The sequence below is a fragment of the Mugil cephalus genome, chromosome 8, assembly GCF_022458985.1.
Source record: "Mugil cephalus isolate CIBA_MC_2020 chromosome 8, CIBA_Mcephalus_1.1, whole genome shotgun sequence".
Taxonomy (NCBI): Eukaryota; Metazoa; Chordata; class Actinopteri; order Mugiliformes; family Mugilidae; genus Mugil; species Mugil cephalus.
The window spans coordinates 3,331,037-3,354,390 of NC_061777.1; the positions used below are offsets into that span (position 1 = coordinate 3,331,037).

Sequence of the window (23,354 nt, forward strand, 5' to 3'; positions counted from 1 at the left end):
AAATGGCTTGTTTGCTGCAACACAGAAATGTCTTCACAAACACCGGAGTCTGACCTTTAAAAGTTAAAACGCTTCGAACCCTCGAACCAGTTTCCACCGCCCGAGCAAACCGGTTCCGGGAGCAAGGAAACAAACAAACGTGTTGGCGTATTCTGTAAATGTTTCTCTTTATTTGTAAGTAAATGCAAAGTCCTCGCAGCTGATGCATTAAAATGGATTATCCTCAATCAAGTACACAACAAAGGTCATCGTAGCAGAGGCCGATCGGATCAGAGTTGTTCGTAGCAGCAGCAGCAGCGATATGCAAACACAGAAAAGAAAGAAACGCCCCCCTCCCGCCCCCCTTCAAGAATGTTGTTACCATCCTGGAGCCCTGTGAGAAAGGCCAGACTACCTCACAATACAGTCTCACTGACTGACTGACACGGTGCTGGCAAATAAGACAGAGCTTCTTCTGTTTTTTTTTTTTGTTTTGTTTTTTAAATATGAACAGGAGACAGGAGATCACCATGCATGTGTTTAATGCTGCTGTTTATGTCCTCATACCTAAAGGATATGAGATTCAGAATAGGCCTTTTTTTTGTTGTTCTTTTTTTTCTTTAAATCAAGCAGCATCATAGTGCTCATTTACATAATCAAAATACATTCTTAGAAAAGATTGAAGTGGAACTCTTTATAGTTTATATTTTGTCTTTTAATATATATATATATTTATATGTATATAGAAGCTATATATAGAGAAGCTGTATCTTGTCACTTCTTTTCCTGTTGCACAGTTTGCATCACAGACATGTTTTTTTTTTTTCTCTTGGCAGCTCTCATTCCAATTAAACTGAAACCGCTTAAACAAATTAGAGGAGACATTCATCCAGAATGAACAACAGCGGGGACAACGGGAATCACCCATTTTCTACCCAAACAATAAAAAAAGTACTTGGAAACAGATTCTCAGCAGCGACTAACGACATAAAATAAAAAAACAACAGCAAAAAAAACCCACATTGAAATCATTTAATCATGCTGACAGCCATCTTAAATTCTGAACCCAAGACAAAAAGAAAGGGCGTGAAGAAGACTTCCCAGTGTGACGAGTAAAAGCCGCCTTTGATGCAGAGCGGGTGATCAGAAAGCGATGTGGGCCCCTGCATAAATATCTCCAAACTACAACCCTGACTCCTTGGAAAGCAGTTTAAAAAAAAAAAAAAAAAAAGACCACAGCGGCAGTGTGCTTGCTTCTCGTCTCTGGATGAAGGACTTCCCTGAAACTTAAAAGAATCGAGCCAAGCAGCTGAGATACAAATAAAATAAATAAAAGATAAATAAAAAAGCCACGTGGGCAGTTTCCTGTTACCAAAACACCATCTGTAATATTACATTTGCAGGCTCGTCTGTGACTCAGAGCAAGAGCCTCATGCTCATTTGAAAAACCTGACCAGCTTCGACAAGGTAACGAGCAAAAATAGTCATGTAAGAAACACACACCTGAGGTCATGCATGTTTACACCCACTCGTGTAGAGATGAGCACACTTAGGATGGTTTTCTAGGGCCCACGTGTGCGCGCACCAGCGCACAGGTGCACCGGTGCCGCCGAGCAGGTCACAGTGAAGTCGTGGCGTCCGAGCCACAAGACAGCGCAACACATGCAGCGAGACGACGACGACGACGACAGAAGGGTGGGTTAATGCAGACGACCGCCAGACGCAGGCAAAGACTTCATGTAAGGCAACAGGCAGAGGAGTTACGAAGCCGTTGGATGCTAATTTTAAAAGCTCAAGAGGCGACGACTGAGACCGAGTTGGCAGCAGTCGGCTGCAACGTCTTGTCAGAGATATGCTTCGTTTTTGAGGAAATACAGACATAATAATGCAAGTCAGTAGCAAATTAGCCTAGCTTAGCATAAAGACTGGATACAGGTAGCTCACTCAGGTGAGGAGGGGGGGGGGCATTGGCCTTTTCTGCACGTCGCCCTTTTTTCTTAACCCCTCATTACTATCGGTCAAATGCATTTATGAAAAGCCCAAAATCAATAACACTTTTTTTTGTTTGTTTTTTAAACCAGTCGCTATGAGGCCTTAATACATCTTTTCAACAGGGAGAACTGCAAAATCTTTGGTTGATTAGACATTTTTTTATGTTTTTTTTTTCCCCCCACAAATGTAAATGTATTTAAATACACATTAACATGAATCCAACATATCTTAGTAAAGGGAAAGCTTAAAATGCAAAATGATGATAATACGACCCCTGCCTTAATAGCCAAGACTGTTACACGTTTTTCTCCACCTCCAGTTTTTAAGCCGAGCTGCATTAGGACTAACTTGTATGAAAAAAATAAATTAATAAATAACACAGTAGCCCTCGTATTCTCTTTAAAGTACACAACAACTGTAACTGCTAAACCCCACACAATAAAACCCTACATATAACCTACAACCATAGTCAAATCCTTATCAACAAACCCCAAAATGCCAATCATTAATCTGTAATTTCCTCCAAAATAATAATCATTTCCCCTCTCGTGTGAAAAACCCGCAAGTTCCTCTCAGTTGATAAGTCTTTTTTCTCCATGGTACAAATCTCTTCTAATTTCCAGCCACAGCTCTACAGTAGATATTTATCGAAAACTTTTTTTTTTTTTTTTTTTGCTGACTCAGGAACGGCCTTTTACTGGCTGCGCTGCACGTTCCTAGGCAGCTGCTGCCGACTGAGACGTACGAGATTATGATGACGGAACAGATAGGACCGTAAGAAGAGCAGAGGCTGATGCACTTTGATGGATTACTAGTGAAGAGCTAGATTATATATGTTTACCGAGGCCGTGACTGAGCTGCTGTTTTCTTAATTCAGGGTGAACCGTGTCAGATTTGCGCGCAACACATCTGTCTTTCATGTTTTTTTTGTGTGTTTTTTTTTCCTGTCAGCATGCCTGTACAGCTTTCTTTGACTACAACGACAGCCTTTGACATTTTAAAAAAAAAAAAAAAAAAAAAGCCCAAATAAATGTTTAACAGTCCTGATTCCCTCCTCTACAATTAAAGTTAATTCACACCGACACATAGTTATCAGTGACACACGCTGCCTTGCCGATATAAAACCCCAATAAAAGCTGGAACAATAACACAGAGTATATCATATTTCTTGAGTATATTCTTGTCTTGGTCATGCATTCACAATGAGGCAGGTCATTACATTAGGTGCACACATTATGAATCAAAAATGATCAATTTATAATTTTTGGAAGTATCATCAACAAGCAAAACAGATTCTCAGAGAACAGAACATTTCCAACTTGATACAGACAAAACCGCAGAGCCCAACAGAAACACTGAAGAAGTGGTACAAAAGAAAGAAATAAACCTTTTTTCTTTTTCTTTTCTTCTTTTTTTTTTTTTTTTTTTTTTACAGTACAAAAAATTGGCACAGTATTCTTTAACCAGCGTTGATGAGTCCTCCAGACTGGTTGTTGTCAGAAAGCCGGCGACTCAATCAACCTACGAGCAGAAGACCCTGAGAGACAGAGAGAAGGGGAAATAAATAAATAAATAAAACCAGAAGGAGGGACATAAAGAGGGCGAGAGCAACAGAGACAGAGAAATAGAGATGTTACAGTCATTACTCATCCGGCGAGCAGGCGCTTTGATGGCCAAATGTGAAATTCAAGTGACAATCCACACAGGAACTGTCGTCTGTGATGCATTATGTTGGTACTTAATGAGCCATAGTGGCTATGTAGGGCTCTTGTTTTGCTCTCATGGCAAGGGTATATGAAGTGTCTAATCTCGAATATGCACAAATAACGTCAGAAACAAAAACAGAAATGGAACAGAGCCACTCGCTTTCCCTCTAATCCTGTTAGTTTAAAGGCTCTTCTCTGCAGGTTTCTATGGTTACCCACTCTGTTTTCATGCGAAAGTAGGGGCGACAACACATCGGCGTCGCCAACGACTACAGGTTACAGATGACTTGCAAGCGTCTCAATCCAAGTTGCAGACGCTCTGGTCAAGATAAATCTCAATGAAAATGAGAAATTTTTTCCTAAAATACGAACTGACCAGCTGGCAACCGCATCATCTTCAGCATCCCACACGGTTCAGCTGAGCTACGGACGAGACGGGTGAATGATATTTGATTCATTTGTGTGGAGACATCACGACGCCTATTAAAATCTCCTAAAAGACAAGCTACAAGTTCAATTAGTAGATTGAGGTGATGAGGAATCAAATTAACGTCAGGTCTTTTCTGGTTTCGTTTAAGGTGCAATTGTGAAACATGACTCATGACTCTGAGTCAGTAGGTTCCCCAAACGGCCTCCCAGATTAGCAGACGCAGCTTGCTAAATGTTAAATGCCAGTCTTCACGCAGCCTTCCCACAAAATTGACTGATTACTCATACACAGCTGGGAAACAAAAACAATACACGGGAAAGCTTCCAGGCTAACTTTAATAACGTGTTGAGCAATTAGTCCGTCCATCTTTGGCACATCGAGCCAAACTGCCATGAACTGGCAGTTTGTGTATATCTGGTTTTCTATTAAAAGGACAAGTCTTACTAATTGCTTTGAGCCTTTTGTCCAGCGCCTCTGTAACCATCAACATTTCCCCTTAATTTGCATTTTGTGCGTCATTTCATTAGCAGGAAATTATCACTTACTCATCTGGGTCCTTTTTGCTCTCCTCGATGTAGGCGATGGACTCTGAACGAAGCCGGTTGGTGACCTCATAGGTGCGCAGGGTGACACCGAAGATGTCCTCGTGGTAGCGGTTCTCATCCTGGTAACAATAGGAAGGGGAAAGCAGAGGAAAAGATACTTAATATTCATAGTATAGTGTTATGTCTTCATTAATTTTATTATTTTTTTTAATACTTAATTTTAGTTTTTTTATTGGATTTTCCTGAGAACAAACAAAGTACTTGAATAAGTACTTTAATATCCTGTCAATTAAGTAAAAAGAAAGCATGAAAAATCTAAAACAAGAATCAAGTATCTTGGAGCTCATATATCAGAAGGTCAATTAAACATCTTCCACTTTTCCAACTTTTTCTCCATGGTGCAAATCTCTTCTAATTTCCAGCCATGGCTCTAAAGTAGATATTTATTTATTATACATTATAATTATTCACTTGTTTAAAGCTGCAGTACAGAACGTATGTCTCCCCCTTCTGGCAGCGAAAATAATTACAATATTGTTTGTTTTGTTCTTTTCATGAACAATGTGACAACAATGTTTATTCACTTTATTTCATAGACTCTAAAACTGCAACTTAAAAAAAAAAAGAAAAAGGTTTCTGATGCTCCAGAATATCTTGGTTGCTTCCTATAGAGGGTATGCATGTGATGTCACAGCAAGTCACCATGGTTACAGCCACTGAGCAGTAAAAAGTGACAGTTGAACATTGAGATTAGCAGCATTAGCTTGAATCACAGGCTTTAATAGCATCTAAATTGTATGAAGAAACAGCTGGAATCCAATACCTTTTAACGCTACAGTATTGTATGGCTAACGTTACTTCTCAGTAAGCTCTTAGTGTTAGCATGTGCGTTTAGCTACATTTATCGTAACTAAAATTACTTAAAACTAACTTAAACTAAGGCTAATCCACTTTTCCAAATCCATACTAGTTCGTATGGATCATTGTCGAGTCCAGTTGTCCATAATTTGATCTGATAATCTGAAATTTCATGGCAGAATTCATCAAACCATGGTTACATTAGCAACTACCGTTCCCTCCATACTCTAAACTGCTGCTGGCTACTACTCCGTCTCTGTGATTGCACCCCTCCTCAGCTCTGGGAAACACTCTCCGCAGGTTTAAAAGATTTAAGTGGTGCCGATTATCTTAAAAAAAAAAAAAAAAAGGCTCAGTGTGAAATCGTTTTATTTTGCTAAAGCCGTGCACTGAAAGCTTTAACGGCCACACGCCGTCTCGGTCTCTTACTCGAAGCTTGCTGATGAAGAAGCCGGCGTCCTCCAGGCTCATGCTGCCTTGCTGCTTGATGATTTGCTGGACAGTCTTGAGAACGTCCCCGGCCATCGTAACGTCCCCGCACACGTAGATGTGTCCGCCTTCCTCCTTCAGGCTCCGGTACACCGTCTCCGACAGGTGCTCGCGCAGCACATCCTGTACGTATTTCTGACGGAGCGGAGAGGACATTTGATGTTCGGTAAGCAGAGGTTTAATAAAAATGTAAATGAAGAACTAGAGTGTGAAGCTATAAGAAGGAAATACAGTGTCGACTGGAGCGATGGTACTTCAGAACATAACCACAGTCGTTTTTTGTTCAACCCTTTCTGTGCTCTGAATTCATTTCAAACCCACACAGCAGTCCAGAGAGTGTTGTGACAAGCTGACTCATCCACGGTTTTATGGACAGTTCAGTGCCTGTACCTTTGGTTTGCCGGGTTCTCTGGAATAGGCCGCGTAGAGCTCCTTGAACACGCCTTTGTTCTTGGCCTGGACGGTCTCCTCCTTGTAGATGTGGTCCATCACAGACTGCCGACAGCCGAACACCAGGATCATGGGGCATGAATCAATCCCTTGAAGGGGAGCGGCAGAGTCGATCAGAAGGGAGGGGGCGATGGTTGTAATAGGAATTTGGTCAAAATTCAACTATAATTCAAATTCAAAAGACATTTTTTCTGCTTTTTCTGGATATCCTTGGAATAAAACGTCAAATTTAAGATTATTTCTATGGCCATGTGCAGGAGGGTTGATATACACTGATCAACCTTAACATTAAAACCACTAACAGGGGATGTAAATAACCATCTTGTGACAATATAATGTTCTGTAGGGACCTGGACACCACCCTAACTCAAAAAAACATGAAGAATACTTGGCCTCCAAATACACTATATCCCAAACTGATTAAGTATCTGAGGGATGATGCACATAGAAGTATGTATCAGTTATGTCTTACCATTGTGTTCTAGGTCATACAGTCTCTGTTGCCAGAAGCTTCTGAAAGGGGCGATGCCTGTTCCTGGACCCACCAGGATACAAGGTGCTTGGTTGTCTTTGGGAAGTTGGAACGATGGCGCACTAGAATGACAGAGTAGACAAGATATTCAATGTAAAATATAATAAAAAGCCTGTAAAAACTCACATTTTGAGACATTTTGGGGGAACATGCTTGTTGACTCCCTTTGAGAATATCTCAGCTCCCTTAGCTTAGCACAGAACGTGGAACCTTGGCTCTGTCTAGTGGTAATGAAAACCGCCTACTGGTACCTCTAAAGCTCACTAATTAACACATTTATCTTGTTTATTTAGCGTAAACCAACAAATTGTCCAACACATAACCTCTGGTGAAATGGTGATTTGCCATGTTTACGCTTGGGTTTTCGCACAAATTAAACTAAAAGGTCCTAATTAGTGGTTGGTTTGGGGCGGCAGAAATTTCCCAAGTGTTACGCGGGGTCAGGCTAGTCGTTTCCGCGGCAAATTAGCTCGGATGGCGTTTGCGGCTTTAATATTTAGCAGCAGTATCAAGCTTCTCATCTAAACGGTCAGTGCTCTCATTAAAAAAATACATACTCCTCTGCAATCCTACAATGTTCTGTGGAGAAACAGGTTCGTTTTTACCCTCGGACGAAGCACGGCACCATCTCTCCCTTCTCTATCCGGTTGAGCCACGATGAACACACTCCATGGTGGATGGGGCCCTCTCCATCTGAAAGGGATGATTACCAAGCAAGCACTTTAGGCTCATCTCTCCTCTGCCTCCCACTCTTTTCAAGTGTACAAACTAACAGGAGAAGAGTGGTCCCAACACCTTTGCGAGGCTAGTGACGTCCCTTTCTCGCTCTCAAGGAAATTTACAGTAATTCAGCTGTTGCTTATACAATCATAGTAAATACTCGAGCGCACATTCCAAGTGAGAGAAAATAGCCGTGTGCCGCTCCGGTAATGTTTGCTGGATACTTGACAAGCAGAGATTATAGATGCTAAGATCCTTGAGCTGCAGTGTTTTTATGCCTGTGCCCATATCTCCAAATAGGATTTGTTTAGAGATACAGAATCTCCTTGAGGTGTTTCTACATCTCTTTTCTTTTCTTTCTTTTTTTTTGTAATTACAGCTGATGTCCGACTGCCTCATGAAGCAACCAGGCTTTAAAAGGCGGCTTTTAACTTTTCCACTTCTCCCTCTGGCCATCAGAGGGTTTTGCAGAGAGGATGACTCATTTGACTTTTCAAGTCTTTGCAGGGGCCAAGCAGGAGCCAAGGTGTCTTTAAACGCGACAGTGAGTTTCTACACTGGGCATTCTGTCTTACTACTAAAATTATATTTACATTAAACTTATACAAAAAATGTGAAACAATAAGATAAAAATCACTGATGAATATTGGTTAAACATCCACTGATTCATGAATCTGGAGGGAATTCTCATGGAAAAAAGGGATGTGGAGAAATTAATGTGGATCACTTTTTTTGGAAATGTGATAAAATAACGCAATTCTGGAAAATGTTATATGATTCACTACTGAAAATACTTGATTATAACATCCCTATGTCTCGTACAGTACTATATCTATAGACACATACAGATACAGATACTAAAGATATTACAAATAACTGGTAAAAAAAATGAACTATTACTAGGAAATGGGGACCACCTGCACAGGATCAATTTCAGAAGGTAACAAAGATCTTTTACAATGGAAAAGATGACACACCGCCTAAGACTACACAATGGATAAAATGGACAATATTCAAGACTGAACGGTGACAAACACTGGCTATAAAAAAGCTAAAGCTATAACTCCAACATGTTTATTTGCTCTTGTACCTACCTGTTTTTCAATGTTATTTTTGCATTTATGTAAAGGAAAAAAAATGTAAAACCGTAGCCCACACCAATCAAATTTGTCTCACACCACAAAACCCACCAGTGTTACTGGTTATTTAAGGTTAAAAATCAGAATCTGGTGCTTGATGGTTAGTTAGTTAGTTTGAATTATTAAAACCAAAATGGAAAATGAAATGAATACCATCTGTGAGGCTACGGCGGCGCTGCCATCTTTGCAGGGGTATTGTTGGAGGTTTTAAAGGAATCCCCACATTACCTCGGGCGCGGTACGAGACCACGGCCACCGTGAGGTGGATCTCTCCCGGGTGCACGTCCGGAGAGGAGCTGATGGAGTAGTAGCGAGGCTGCAGCAGGGGCAGCTGGGTTAGCAGCAGAGTGGAGGGCATCTGGATGGAAGGGAACTCCTCCAGCACCTCCACCAGCGTCGGGTTGTTGTACCACTTCCACTCCTCGTACTCCTGCAGGCCCTGTCAGGAGAAAAAAAAAAAAAAAAAAAAAAAGATTTGAATGTGTGATGTGCATGGAGGGATATTTTGCAGAGCTTAGCATTGGTAAGTTGCTAAATCATCGTCCGTCCGGAAGCTAACGTAAGATGATAGTTTCCGCTTTTAGATCTGTATCTGACTTGAGAGCGGGAGCCATTCAGCATTCACTACCCAACTGCTTTCGTGTGTCATCGCTGACATTTGGACGTGACAAATTTAGAGCACTGCCACAAGGCAAAAAAAAAAAAAAAAAAATCACCACCAACTTTAGCTTTGTTCTCAAGCTGCTAATGAGCAACCGGCCGCCCATTAACGAGCCCTGTGTGGTCTATATTCTGAGAGTCTGAAGCACCTTATGAACAATTTGGAAAAATTCTCTTTCTGGTTCCCGGGGCTTTTTGTCCTTGACAAACAGATGGGGTGGTGGGACTTCACACATATAAGAAGCTGATGGATTTCGGTTTGATGAATGCCCTCTTTCATGCTTTGAAAACGGGACGTGATAAGAAATAACACGACGCTGCCACTTTAACGCGCGCGAAACATAGAAACCGATCGCCTTCCATCTTTCCCTCTGGCTTCAGTGACAATGATTCTGTGTGTATGAGCATATGAGTCACTAATCGGCCTCATCCAGCCTTCTCCACACATTGACAAAAATGGAGAGTGAACTGTGGGAGGCACTGCTGAGGGGGGAGGGGAGGGATAGGGGTTCTGGGTCAACGGCTTTAATTTGGCGCCAGCTAACTCCTACTGTACACATTCCCATCAGTGCACAAACCCAATCTGCTCTCAGACAGACACATTTATTCTCACATTTTGACGATTGTCTTGTTATTTTTTCCTGCATGCATTTGACTCCTAAATAGGAAATAAGTGAGCAGTGTATCTCCGGCCGTAGTCCACAGCACTTACATTGCAAATCCCTCGCAAACAGGCCGAGCAGTCAGCGCGGCTCAATAGTTCTAAAGGTCAGTCCTAACGAAAGCTAAATGGATTTACCTTACTGAGGAGCTCCAGTTTCTTTTTGTGTTTGTCGTTGGTCGCCAGCGCTGCGAACTGCTGCAGCAGCACGGGGCTCGGAGGGGTGGTGATGTCCAGGAAGAACTGGAACGCCTGGTAGATGGTGCAGGGGGGGATCCGAGTCTCGTTTGTCCAGTTGCTGATTACACCTGCAGACAGGAAAGTGGTTTAGTTGCATTCGTGCGCATGATCTGTTAGGACATAATGTAACGCAAAACATCTGCAGCATTAACCCGTGTTTTCCGTTTGCCCTGTAAACTACACTGGTGCAACCTGCTGCCATCCAACACTGAAACTGTTTTAATGAGCAGCTCAAAATGGTATAATTGTGATAACAGTCTGCTATGCTGCCCCCTAAAGACCGAAACTGTTAAATGCAACACATGGTTGCATGTTTATGTTAAAAACCAATAAGCTTTCACTAAATTTGAAATACGCAAGCGGTGATACGACAAAAATTACATTCTTCTTTAAAGAAGGGCCTGAGTTCTGTGAGACATGCTTCGTCGATTGTAATTCTTATCGTGAAGGTATAAATAAAACTCAATTTAACCTAAATAAAGTGAAGTAGCCGCAGTAACTTTAGTGTTGTTGTCCCTCATGCCTCTTTGCCCTTTCCTTTTTATTCAGATTCTTCTTAAAGAGTCTCCTTTCTGACCATTTTTTAAACCTCACCTGTTGCAGTCCTTTGACTAACGTTCTGCATAAATACTTTAATTAAGTACTTAAATGTACTTAAGTTTGTAGGGTAAACACTGAACTGGAGAGCTGAAATAAATAGTTACCCTTCAGACAAGCGAGTCCTCTGGTGTAGCACGGTTGCTATTGGAAACAGAGGAAAGCCTGACGATTATCCAGAGGGGCTTTATTTGTCGAGGTACATTTCGATTAGGGGCGAAACACGCATGCAGTGTTTAAGATCGCCTTGATTCACAGTCACAGTGAAAATCACGGTTAAGTCGCTCGGTGTCACCACAACTGTTTTTTTTTTTCTTTTTTTTTCTTCTCCATACTGCAGCTTTACTGTAACAATTTCTGGGCATAAATGCCTCGCTGTGAAGTGTGACTCCGCTGAGGCAAGAGGGACCGTTTCTTATTCACATTTTCATTTTGACATCCTGCCCAGATTTGAAAAATGCAACCCCCTCCCGGTCGCACGCCTACTGTATTTCGCGAGTTGCGTCACGTTGCTAATGGCATCACCCACCCAGGGCCGTGTTCCTCTCCTCCAGGAACTCCACTTTGACAATTTGATTGACGGGTGGAGCATCCTCCAGTTTGTCTATGAGAGCCGTCACCAGGTCTTCGTGGTTGCCAGGGAAGACACCCAGATGGTCGCCGGGCCTGTAGCGCAGGTTGTCGTGGTTGTTCGTGTGGAGCCGCACGAATATCGTGGAGCGACTGCAGAGAAGAGATGAGAAGAGAAGAGAAGAGAAGAGAAGAGAAGAGAAGAGAAGAGAAGAGAAGAGAAGAGAAGAGAAGAGAAGAGAAGAGAAGAGAAGAGAAGAGAAGAGAAGAAGGACACATTTTCAGTCAGATTCAACTCATACGTAAACAGAACGCATGAAGGAGAAACAAAGTTTAACTCGATGTCCAAATACGTGTTAAATGAGTCAGGACACACTTACTTGGATTTGGAACTTTGTAAATTTTGAGATTCCAGCATCTTTGCTCCATAAACTCTCTTCTTGTGAATGCTGTACAGCGCTGTTGACAGACAGAAATCACATTAAACTACAGCCACAACATTTAGATTACTACTTTATCTAGAGACCTGCTTTTATTAAAGCCGTGGTTCAAAACCTCGGGATAAACTTACTCCATTTCTTTCAAAGGTAAGAAGATCTATGCCATGAAGTCATATAGACTCACACATTTTAAGTTTCTTATATTGCACATAAAATCTTCTTGCTTCATACCTCATGCACAGATATGTATATTGCATGAACGTTTTAGTCTAATTTGCTGCAATAAATTTGGCAAAGGCACTTATTAACTGCCTGATCATTCCCTTTTTTCGTGATCACGGATTGAGGTTTAATCTTTGTGGTCATTACTTGCAGTTTTGCACAGTTATGTAAATGTGGAATCCTTCAGAGCTCCAGTATTTTGCATTTAAAACCCTCCAGGGTAACGAGGCATTAGAATTTTTTTTTATTCTGCAACAGACTCACAGATCTCTGCTCCAGGTGATGTAATGGCTGAGTCACCGGTCTTGATCAATAACGCTACAGTAGCGTCCCCTGCGCTGATATATTATTATTATGTGCCGCAGCACTCACTAGCACTTATTGGCCCTTCATTATGAAGACACCATCAGCGGTTCATAATTCAGTTCCCACGGGATTATTTACCTTCCGTGAGGGCCGGGGCCTCGGCCGTGTACGTTAAACGGAACTTGCTCTTCTTCCAGCTGCGGTCGTTGCTGATCAAGGAGTCGTTGGCCTTCTCGATGTTCACGTCATCCCCGACGCAGAACACGTCACAGGCGGCCTTCAAATATCACAAAGAACATGAGCATCGTACAAGGTATTTGGGAAATAAGAGACTTCTGCAGCCTGGGACTGGATAGACTGGTACCTTCACACTGTCAGGCTGTTTTAAAGCAGGCATCTTCACCACTACCTACTATATGTGTTCTATATTAAACTGGTGCTATTTATGAATACACATTATCATCATCATGCTGCATTCAATATTAAGCTATCCAAATAATACACAGGTTCAAAACAATGCAGACTGCTGAAGGAACTCTACCCGGCCTGAGTTAACAACAACTCACCACGAGACCGTCTTCGTGACCTGTTTCCGTCCTTTTTACAGATTCTTTTGCACAATAACCTGCTATTTTGCACGACCAATCATGCACCAGTTACCTCAATGTCCACGTTCACTGAGCCGAGCAATTATATTCCAAATGTTTTAGCATTTTTGCAATTCCTTGCCCACACTGTATCTACTGACTGTCAGAGGGCTGTATATTCTTGTATATTTCGGACATTATTTCTAATATAATACCATCTTTTATAGTTTTTTTGTATATATTTCGGCACTACTTTGACAAGGTAATATCCCATATGTGGGATAAATAAACATCGTCTTATGTCTTTTCTCATGTCTTATATATATATATATATATATATATATATATATATATATATATATAAAAAGATAAAGAAAATAAAACAAAGCACTGATTCTGTCACCCAATTGCAGACCGAATTAGTGTGTAATATGCAGCCTCGTGATTGGCTCAGCAGCGATAGGGGCGGGGCCTACTGTGCATTGACAGGTCTGGGTTAGTGTGGCGCTCTGTGTGAAACGGTGGATTCATGTCAGTGCGTATTTACAGAAATTTAAATTTGTGGGGGAAAATAAAAAAAAAATACAAAAAAAAAATACAAAAAAAACAAAACCAAATATTTTGCGGCTGTACCTGTTGAAGACCTGTGTTTTAATGTAGAATGTCCTGATTCCATTCTGATCGTGATCGTCTTAGCATCGAAACCTATCCTTGACTAACCAAGAGACCAGCCAGGAAATAAAGGCGAGCGCTGCGTGTGTGTGTCTCCAGGTACACCACCACAGTTAACCAAGCCTAAAGGGCCTCAGCCTGAGAAACCAACCTTAAAAACTTTCTTGGCCCATGTTCTGAACGACTCCTCCTGGCCACACAGCTCATCTCCTTCTCCCATGCGTAGGATGCGCTCACCCCCCAGCTCTTCAAACAGCGTGTCCACAGCGTGGGCAAAGGCGCAGAAGTGTGGGTAGGCCCTGGAGCCAAGGCCAAACACTGAGAACCTAAACAGAGACGCACACATTCGAATAAACAGACAGAGACGGAGAGGCAGGTAGTGTGAAGGGAAAAAAAAAAAGAAGCAAAACACAAACAATCACAAGCCCACGTTAGAAGAAACCATCTTCCCCCTCAACCTGAGCTGAACCGCTGGAAACAGCCGACGTGTTTACAAAACCTCGTCCTGCCTGGGTTTACATAGCTGTAAACAGGGAATCGATCATTTTCCACGGGGAGGCCCGAGCACCGCTTCACTGCGAGGAAGTCAGCCCACATCACATTCACTTCTGAGCAAAACGTCTCCTCGTCTTTAACAGATCAGCAAACTGTCTGCAGCAATAAGATCTGCCCCTGCGAAGGAGGTTTACGGGCGAACACGTCCACTCTCATCTGGAGTCGGTGCTGAGGGGACAGTGCAGATCCTACGTTTGGAGAAGTATTCCAGTGTGATAATGACAAAGATTCTATCAAAAAAAAAAACCCACACTTTAATCAGTGATGAAAATCATTGTTCGTTTTTAAACTGTGCTCCGTCTTACGCTGATTTTCTCATTTGTTTCGTAGAAGCCATTACTCCGGGTGCATCCAAAATGCTCCATCAGCAATGGAAATGTGGCTTTTTAAGTGTTTTGTCAATAACCATTTCACAAAAGTCGAGATAAAGTCTCATTTCTTTCTCGCAGACACTGATAAAAATAAAAAAAATAATAACAATACCCACATGTATTCTTACAGCTTCCATTTACAACAACAAAATTTCACACAGGTTCTCACATAGTTAGTTTACCATTTTAATACCGTACAGAAATCCTACATGGCTGAATGGTTTGGCAGCTTAAAATCTAAAGCCCGCGCAGACACATTTGGTTGTTGATGTCAGAACCGGACACGAATATTTCTCAGCTTTCGGTTGGTTAGTACCTGACGTTAGCCAGAGGTCCGGTGCTCTCGAAGTTAACTCTGGTTTCCGGTTCGTCGCTGGAGGACTTGCGAGTGTCGGAGTACGAGGACACGCTGTTGAAACGGACCTTGTAGCTCCTAAACGACGGGCGAAAATACGAAACATGAGACACGCAAAAGGAAAAAGGAAATTCTACAAATACAAACATAAACTCACTTTCTGTCCTCCGTGTTGGACGTCGGGTGACGCATTTCCATCAAGGCAGCTCCAAATTTCTACAGCGACAATAAAAAAGAAAAGAAAAGAAAAGGGTTAGTTTATCTTTGCTGTGCATAACTAACTGAAGTCGATGCAGCAGATATATACACGTACCTCTCCGTTCTCAGGTGGGTCGCCGTTGCCGAATGTGCTGGTCACGGCTAAAACAAGAGTCTCATGCTCCAGGTCCACCACGTCGTATTCGTCCATGGACATGACCTGCAGGAAAGAAGAAGAAGAAAAAAAAAAAAAGAGCATTACGCCGAGGGAATCCACTTACACGGTGCAGTCTTTATCTCGCTCTGGTCTCCCAGGCGCACACTCCGAACGACAGATGACTTGAGCGTGTAAATTGCGGCTGAACGCACAGCCGTTGGCAGAGGAGGAGGTTGTAATGACCACTCTGTCCTCGCCTCTAACGAGATGATAATATGCTGCTGCCACACAACGAGCATCCGTGATGCGCCGTGATGGTATTTGTCTGCCACGGGCCGTGATTGCTTTTCACATACTGTACACACACACAAACACACGCAGACACACAACCAAAGGCGTGAAGAGGAAACAGGCTTTAGCCCCACAACAGCGGAGCTCGGCCTCGGGCGTCTGCATCCGCCCTGCGATCCATCTCCACACACCCACACTCGCATGCATGAATGTCTCCTTGTGTGATTGATCACACCAGGAAAATGAGATATGACCTGGAGGAAAAACACACAGTGTATGATGATTGAGAGCTGCATGTATTTTCTTTTCTTTTTTTTTTTTTTATTTGCTGTTAACAGATTTGCACAGCCAGGGGTGCTTCAGGATCCCGTCTTAAAACTCCTGCACTGCTCAACGCTTGGATGGTTAAACGCCGCGTCCGACTCGCGGCACTTTGCTGCATGAGAGAAGAGGAAAATGTGACGAAAGGGAGACTTTCTGCCTCAGCCATTCGGCTGCCCGAGCTCAGCTGGCATCTGCTCGGTCTCATCGATGGGGCAGAGGGAGTGGGTGCAGTGGTCTTTCAAACCCCCTCAAACAAGATATCGGCACAATGACACGCGCTCTGGAAACGGTGATGCAAGGTGGGAGCAAGCGTACCTTCGCGTCGAAGGCGTGCTTGAAGATTTCACACAGAGTTTTGGCGTAATCTTGCGATTTGCCCGTCTCGGTGGCGAACAGTATGGTGGCTTTGACCCTCTTGGCCATGGCTTGGCCCATGAGCTTCGCTGAAAACTTCACAGCCCTGCGGGGATGAAGAGAAAGAGACGTTTGAGGATGAGACGCGCCGAGTGGCGCAGCGCAGGCCGCTCGGCGGCTGAATGTTTGAGGAAAGCGATTCGAGGGCGCAGTCGGAAACCTCTCCGCCCTCACGCCGATGCGTCTGATGAAACATTTGTCACCGAGCCTCTGAAACTAGTGACGGTTCACTCTAGCAGGCAGCCACGGATGGATGACAATTGTGATTACAAAGCTTGTCATATCCTCCAGGCAATTATATTAATAGCAGAACATGCACGCACACAAGTGCATGCATACACAGACAAAAGCCTGACAAAACTCTGATTACTCCCCGAGGGGTTGATTGGATAAATTTCTCTGCGGAGAACGTCGGCTTCCTTCTCGTGTGTCTAACTTTTGTCAAGAAAGTGATTACTAAGTTTGACCTTAAATTATCAGACACACGTCACCTTATTATCTTTGACATTTAGGGCTTAACCTTGACTCAACAAACGCACAAAGAGGAAAAAGAAGATATCAAATCACTCACTTGGCGAGCTTCTTGAACCCAATGGCTCTTTTCTTCGTGGGCGTCCCGTTGACTCCTTTCCACACATGAGTATTCCAAGGATCAGGCTTTTGCAAAGGGGGAAAGCATCGATTTGTCATCAACAAACATCTTCTACTTCTGATCTGGATGATTTGCAACTTTAATTTCATCTATTCGCTAAAATTGCGCGGACATTTCTCATCATTAAGATGATGCCTCGAGCCAAAAAAAAACAACTTTAAATTTCCAGATCTCACCTGGTACTCAAACGAAGGGGTGAGGTGGTAGTTGAGCATTTCTTGGTGAAAAACCGGCGTGATGCTTCCCGACATTGGCGGCACGATCCACACCCAGTCCCCAGGGCAGCCTCCTCGCACCCGCTGCTCGTTCTCCATGTGCTTCATGAAGGACTCTGTGGCTGAATGGTGGTCCACGATGGTCACTTTGCAGGACTAAAAAAATAAAATTAAAATTAAAATAAATATGGAATAGAATAGAAGTATCATGACAAGTCTTGTACATTTTTTTTTAAATATTTTTTATATTTTATATCATTGTATTCTATTGTAATATAATTACTGTTACAATTTTATTTTATTTTTTACTTTTTTACTTATTTTTCTTGTGGATGATTTTAGTTTAAGTTTTTTATTTCATTCATTAATTCACAAAACAGTTCAATATAAACACAAATGTTCCCAAACCTAAATGAAAGGGAGCAGAAAGAAGAATCTAATTTGCCCCTTTACACCAAGAATGATTTTTTTTATAAATTTAAGAATAAAATAATCATAATAATGAAATAAAAGTTTAGATTTTAGTTTCCAAGATACATTTCATTATACAAACAAAACATACAGTTGCTTTAATGAATGCTGTACCTGGAAGCTGTAGAGGACGGCAATGTTGATCTCCACCAGAGCCTGGTCCTTCCAAAGAGAGGAGGTCTTCCTGGTGTCTAAGGCCATCTTATTAGCAACATCCTGCACAACAGAGAGGAGAGGATCGTTTAATATGAAAGTCGCAATGAGTTATTCTCCATCTTTTTTTCTTGAACCTAATTCTGAGCTGGACATTTTGGTAACATGACCTTTCAAATTAGAATTTGCAAAAATGAAGAGCATATTTTATCCTTAGAGGCTGTGGATTCATTCTGAAACTCTTATTCACTTTTTTCCCCCAAAGTTCTATTGGTTTTTTTAAACTTTTCTTCAACATATCACAGCACAATAATCTCAACAGTGCACAATCAAATGACCCACTTCATCACTGAGGCCAGTTTTACTTCTGCCCAAAGTGCTGCTCATAACTCTAAATCCTTTCCAGCTGCTTCTCTAACACTTGTTGGCAGATTTAGTTTTTTTTTTGCTCGATGCTCAAAAAGGAATTTGGAGATTTAGTTTCTAGTTTCTAGACGTTTCTAGTTTCTAGACGTTGGAAGAATTGCTGGAAATTCCATCATAGAGGCTTCCAAATACTTAAACACTCGCAAGAGCAGATTCATCAAGAAACACATATTTTGGCATGATATGAAATGTTCATCTTAGGAGTTATTAGCACACAGAGGATGCATGCAAGGGTCACTAATCAGGTTTCTTCCCAGTGTGCCTAATTTAAAAAGAAGAATGACACTCTGATTGAGATCGCCTGATGACACAACACATGTTCTTCTCTGCACAAGGCTTCAGTGGAGCATGACTTTGCATTTTTATTTTTATTTTTTACCTCCAGAATGTTGTATCGCGAGGTGTCACAGAAGTCCCTCACGCCGATCTCTGTGCCCATGTACCAGCCACTGAAGGGGCAGCCGGTGAACTCCAGGCCACCGATCTCCAGCAGCATGTTGGAAACCGCCGGGAGGCCGTACCACTTCAGATCCAGCTCCTTGAACCAGTCGTACCTGAGCAGAGCAAACAATGGGGAAATGATGGCCTGCAAGGATTGTAGCCATTACAGGTAATTTAGTCATTACGTTCCCCTGGTCAGGTCACTTTATCGGCCACATTTGCACATTTTTTACATCCTCAGAAGCACAGCTTGTTACCCCCCGAGACACGTAATGTATAAAAGGAGTGCAGCCAAAACAAACATTAACACAAATAAAACCACTTGACTGCTGCTCGGTGCTGCTGTTCAGAATAAGCTGGACCTCAGTCTACGCCCCCATCACCACCCTCACTCTTGCAGCCTCTTTGGGAGGGAGGGGAGGGGGGTTGTTGATAACGTTCCTCTCCTCTCGGTGTATTATCTGCAGAGCTGGGCCTAATCTTGTGTAATGATGCTGTTGGTGGTCACGGCCTGTGCCAAGCTGCTGCCAGAGCTGAGGGCCCAGCTGATACACGGAGCAGGATGTGCCAGTTTTTTTTTTTTGGGGGGGGGGGGGGGGGATCTGGCAGGGAGGTGTGTGTGTGTGTCGAGGGATCGTGAAATGTTCTATGCGGTGCGCGGCGGTGGTTTGGTGAGCGCCTTTGTGTGTGTGTGAAAACAAGCTGTAATACCCATTTCTTCTGCTGTGATTACACATATTCCGGTGCTGCATCTGCTTAAAACCTCAAGGGCGTTGTGGATTTTTGTTCTGTGGCTACCAGCACCGTTAAAATGTTTTCATAAGGATCAAGAAACAAGGTTGAAATCTCACTAACAAGCCCCATGGTTACCACAAAACCTGGCATAGCAACAGATAAAGCAAGGCTAACGCTTTTTTTCTGGGAATAATCAGCACAGCTGAGACTATTCAAGGCATACTTCTTGGATTTAAAGCACCCCATTGTTTAATAAGTGTCATCAAGATAAGCTTTTATATGTGTTTTAATGCCTTTTATGCCCTTTTGCACATTTGTTCATGCTAAGGAGGAAAAAGGCGCCACTCACTTCGGGTGCGTGATCGGCACCTCCAGGATGAGGTCTTCGGGAATCTCGAACAGCTCCGGGTCGTTTCCGTTGGCTTGCAGCAGGAGAGGCAGAACGTCGAAACGCCCCTTTGGAGCTTTCCATCCGAGCTGCATGCAGATCTGTTGACCCCGAAGGCTACGTGTGAGCCAAACGCGTTACAGGGAAAGCGTTTCACAAAATGCAGCTCGTCAGGCGTTACCTCTGTGAATTCAACGTTAGCGGGGTCTCCCACGATCTGCCCGTCAGGCTGTTTGTAGCCAGCGTAGCGAATCAGCTGACTGTTCCACACTCGAAAGTCATGTTTGCCATCTGTCCGCTGAGGAAATATGGTGATGGCCGACCTGCGAACAACACGCAGAACAAGAGAACAAACAAAAACAAAGTCAGTAATTTGCAGTCAACAATAAACATCATTTCCATTTGAGATTATTACCGTTTTTCCTAATAGTCTCATAAATAATATTAAGAGGAATATGTTGGACCCCTCAGCTGCAGGTGTGTCTTAGATCAATAGCGACAAACCATTAGATGATGCACATCTGTAGGTTAATCAGTAGGACTGATTAAAGGAGTCTGCCACTGTCCGTGTAATCTTCCCATTTTAATCATGTTAATGTCAAAGGACTCGTAGCAGTGTCAAAGCTAAGCTACCTTTGACAGGATCTACATCTCTGTGGTGTTTTAATGCCATGACCGGGTGGAAGTGTTAATGCTGCTAAGCCGGTTGTAAGTCGCTGAGGCAGGGGGAGGAGGAGGAGCAAAGCAGCTGGTGTGAATCTGGGCCAGTGGTGCAAACCGTCTACATAAGAAGGAAAATGAGCTTTGCAGTGAGAATCAAATAGTCTGGACGGTCAGACTGTTCAGTCGGAAAACTGTTCTGTACTGGGCAACAAAGGCTGTAATAATGTGGAAGTGTCCTAACCTGCACTTCCTCAAATGGCCACTAGAGGCTGGCTGCAAAAGTGTGCAACAGAAATAAACCATGGACTGTAACAAAAAAGAAATTAAAATAAAATTAAAAAAAGGATGGTGCAGCAGCTCTTCACAAAGTGAAGCCAAAGCAAGTAGAGCTCCCCCTGGTGTCTGGCTGCAGTGTAGGTCATAAGCTCCGCCCACTCCATGATAATGGGTGGGACTTGGGCCAAATTAAAATACAAGTCAAATAATTTAATTTTCTTTTTTTCTTCCAAAGATGGTTTCTGTCATTTTAGGTAGTTAATATAATGCTGATGCATGTTCAAGTGTCAAGTGCCCGACTTATCTTAGCTGAAGTCAGACAAACCTAATTAACAGTCATTTATTGTAACACAATTTTAGGTAATCAATAAAGAATAATAATAATAATTAAGAAAATAGGCTCTACATCTCATAATACTCAACATCTTAATTCCTAAACCAATCATGCAAATACTTTTGTCCCATTATTAAGGGGGAAATGATGAACTAAGTTATATTATAGCAGTACAGCTTTATTTCTATTAATAGATCGATTATTTAAAGCCCTAATGACGTAACGTATTAACATACACCTGATGACTAAGCCATTATCACTAACTGATTAAAAATATCACAACTGCATTATTACCAATGTGGAAAAAAAACATCTTGGGAAGAAAAAAAAAAACATCTGAAGGGATTTTTTTTTTATTTGTTCTCATTAATTATGCATGACTGATGGCTTCTTTGCTGCAGTGCATTACTAAACGGTTTATAAATCCGTTAGTTACGGCTGATGAACTCCTTTTAAAAGGTGTCTTGGGTGAAAAAGATTATGAGATCATGTTATTCAGCAATGCACCATATGCACTGTGTCAGTTACAACCGATTTATAAAGGGAAATCTATTAACACGTTGACATAGTTTTATATTCAAATTGTTTAGGAAACATACAAATATATAAAACACACTGTAACTTCATTTACCTAAAATCTTGCAGCATGTTTAAATTTTAGAGATAATCTCAATCATTCCTTGCACTAAAACTAAAAACAATACTAAAACTGCTGCAACATGTTGCAATACCATTACATTTTTTTATATATATATAGATATATATGCGTTTGTGTTTATTTGTGTTGAAGCGAGCCAGACTGAGAGAGGTGCGCTGGCTCTTCTCAACATGTGTATCCGAGCTGTCTTCCCAAGGCCGGGCTAAGTGTGGTAATGAGTCAGAAGCTATCCATCATCCCAGAAGTAAATATGAGGTGTCACATGTGATTAGGACTTGGCAGAAAGTGAGTGAGCGAGAGCTGTGCAGGTCTGACAAATGGCTGCTTGTTAGCGAGGTCTGCCGCCTCGCCGGCAGGGCAGCGATCGGCGGTGAGACGCTGCTGACGGATGGATAGACGGGCAGCAGATAGTGTCAGATACAGCATTAAGAGACAGAGTGCACGCTGACAGATGGAACAGTGGGTCAAGTCAGGGTACACGGAGATGGAGAGGGGTGATGGGAGCGACAGACGGAGAGAGGAACGAGTATAGAAAGATACAAAAGAACATAAGCAGAGGAAAGAATAGGCAAAGTGAGAGCAGTGTACATGTGTTTTTTTTTTGTTTTTTTTGTACCTCAAGTTGCCTTTGTTGGTGGCATACTTGATGTGGTTGCAGATGTAGTTGTACATTCCATGGGCTGTTGTGCAGTCTCTGGCATCAAAAACCTGCAAAGCAAATATAAGAAATATAAGCAAATGGCTGAGACAAGAGTCAATTCAAGTTTTTATTGTGTTTTTCAAAGGCTTGGTCCATGGCAAGCCCCCCTTCCCCCTGTCATCACTTAATCTACTAAGCATACATTCATAAGATGCTGTTTCAGTCATCACACAGACCCATTCTCTCACCTGTGGAATTTCCGATGCCTTTAAGTGTTTTAAAATGATTCGACAAGCTATTGTCGTACTCAACGAGATTACAGAAAAGTTGGTTTATATAACATTTGGTTGTACTGGCTAACTGAGATTTACCCCCCAGTAAGCAGAGCTCTGAATCTGGATCCTTAAAATATTTAGGATCCGAGTCCAAAAAGGTCTGATTAAAACACGTTCCCACATACAGTGAAGGAAAGGTCCAGTTTTCAGTTTCTTTGCATTTCCTCCACAGATTGAGTCAGCCTTTTTCTACAACGGAGTGACTTGAATGATGTGGAAAATCAAGTCTAAGCGAATGCATCCGTCTCCCTTGACAAACCTTCGACAGCTGCACAAGGCCGACGTGTTAAACTTCACCTGTAGCTTGGACCACTGGATTCTTCCCACACATCGGGCGGCATTCCTCCAGGCGTGCTTGGCTCCGTAAATCAGTTCGGTGTCTTTCAGCTGATAAGTTCCCGTAGTCTCAATGTCCCTGGTCACCTCCTCCAGCCGGTCCTCGTGAGCCTTAGAGCCATATCTGTAACGTAGAACAAGTCCACAGTAAGATGGCCGGCATCTCTTTTC

The 23,354-nt window shown here is 42.5% G+C and overlaps 1 protein-coding gene across 2 annotated transcripts in view; it reads right to left on the minus strand.

Annotated features, from left to right (window-relative positions):
* Positions 1 to 150: 150 nt before the first annotated feature.
* The window catches only part of nos1 (nitric oxide synthase 1 (neuronal)), a 36,887-nt gene continuing 13,683 nt past the window's right edge, over positions 151 to 23,354 (minus strand). Inside the window, exons 6-29 of one of the 2 annotated variants that reach the window (XM_047592611.1) lie at positions 23,145 to 23,307; positions 22,489 to 22,580; positions 20,123 to 20,264; positions 19,903 to 20,042; positions 18,757 to 18,931; positions 17,913 to 18,014; positions 17,289 to 17,483; positions 17,032 to 17,117; positions 16,362 to 16,506; positions 15,390 to 15,494; positions 15,234 to 15,292; positions 15,038 to 15,154; positions 13,947 to 14,121; positions 12,675 to 12,813; positions 11,949 to 12,027; positions 11,528 to 11,721; positions 10,300 to 10,469; positions 9,069 to 9,279; positions 7,587 to 7,674; positions 6,922 to 7,043; positions 6,390 to 6,538; positions 5,940 to 6,134; positions 4,653 to 4,771; positions 151 to 3,508 (exon numbers count right to left, since the gene is read on the minus strand). In XM_047592611.1, coding sequence (XP_047448567.1) covers positions 3,493 to 3,508; positions 4,653 to 4,771; positions 5,940 to 6,134; positions 6,390 to 6,538; positions 6,922 to 7,043; positions 7,587 to 7,674; positions 9,069 to 9,279; positions 10,300 to 10,469; positions 11,528 to 11,721; positions 11,949 to 12,027; positions 12,675 to 12,813; positions 13,947 to 14,121; positions 15,038 to 15,154; positions 15,234 to 15,292; positions 15,390 to 15,494; positions 16,362 to 16,506; positions 17,032 to 17,117; positions 17,289 to 17,483; positions 17,913 to 18,014; positions 18,757 to 18,931; positions 19,903 to 20,042; positions 20,123 to 20,264; positions 22,489 to 22,580; positions 23,145 to 23,307 — 3,178 coding nt within the window. In that variant the 3' untranslated portion in view covers positions 151 to 3,492. Of the gene's footprint in view, positions 3,509 to 4,652; positions 4,772 to 5,939; positions 6,135 to 6,389; positions 6,539 to 6,921; positions 7,044 to 7,586; positions 7,675 to 8,993; positions 9,280 to 10,299; positions 10,470 to 11,527; positions 11,722 to 11,948; positions 12,028 to 12,674; positions 12,814 to 13,946; positions 14,122 to 15,037; positions 15,155 to 15,233; positions 15,293 to 15,389; positions 15,495 to 16,361; positions 16,507 to 17,031; positions 17,118 to 17,288; positions 17,484 to 17,912; positions 18,015 to 18,756; positions 18,932 to 19,902; positions 20,043 to 20,122; positions 20,265 to 22,488; positions 22,581 to 23,144; positions 23,308 to 23,354 lie in introns of both variants that reach the window. The other variant, XM_047592610.1, reaches the window with a different exon arrangement.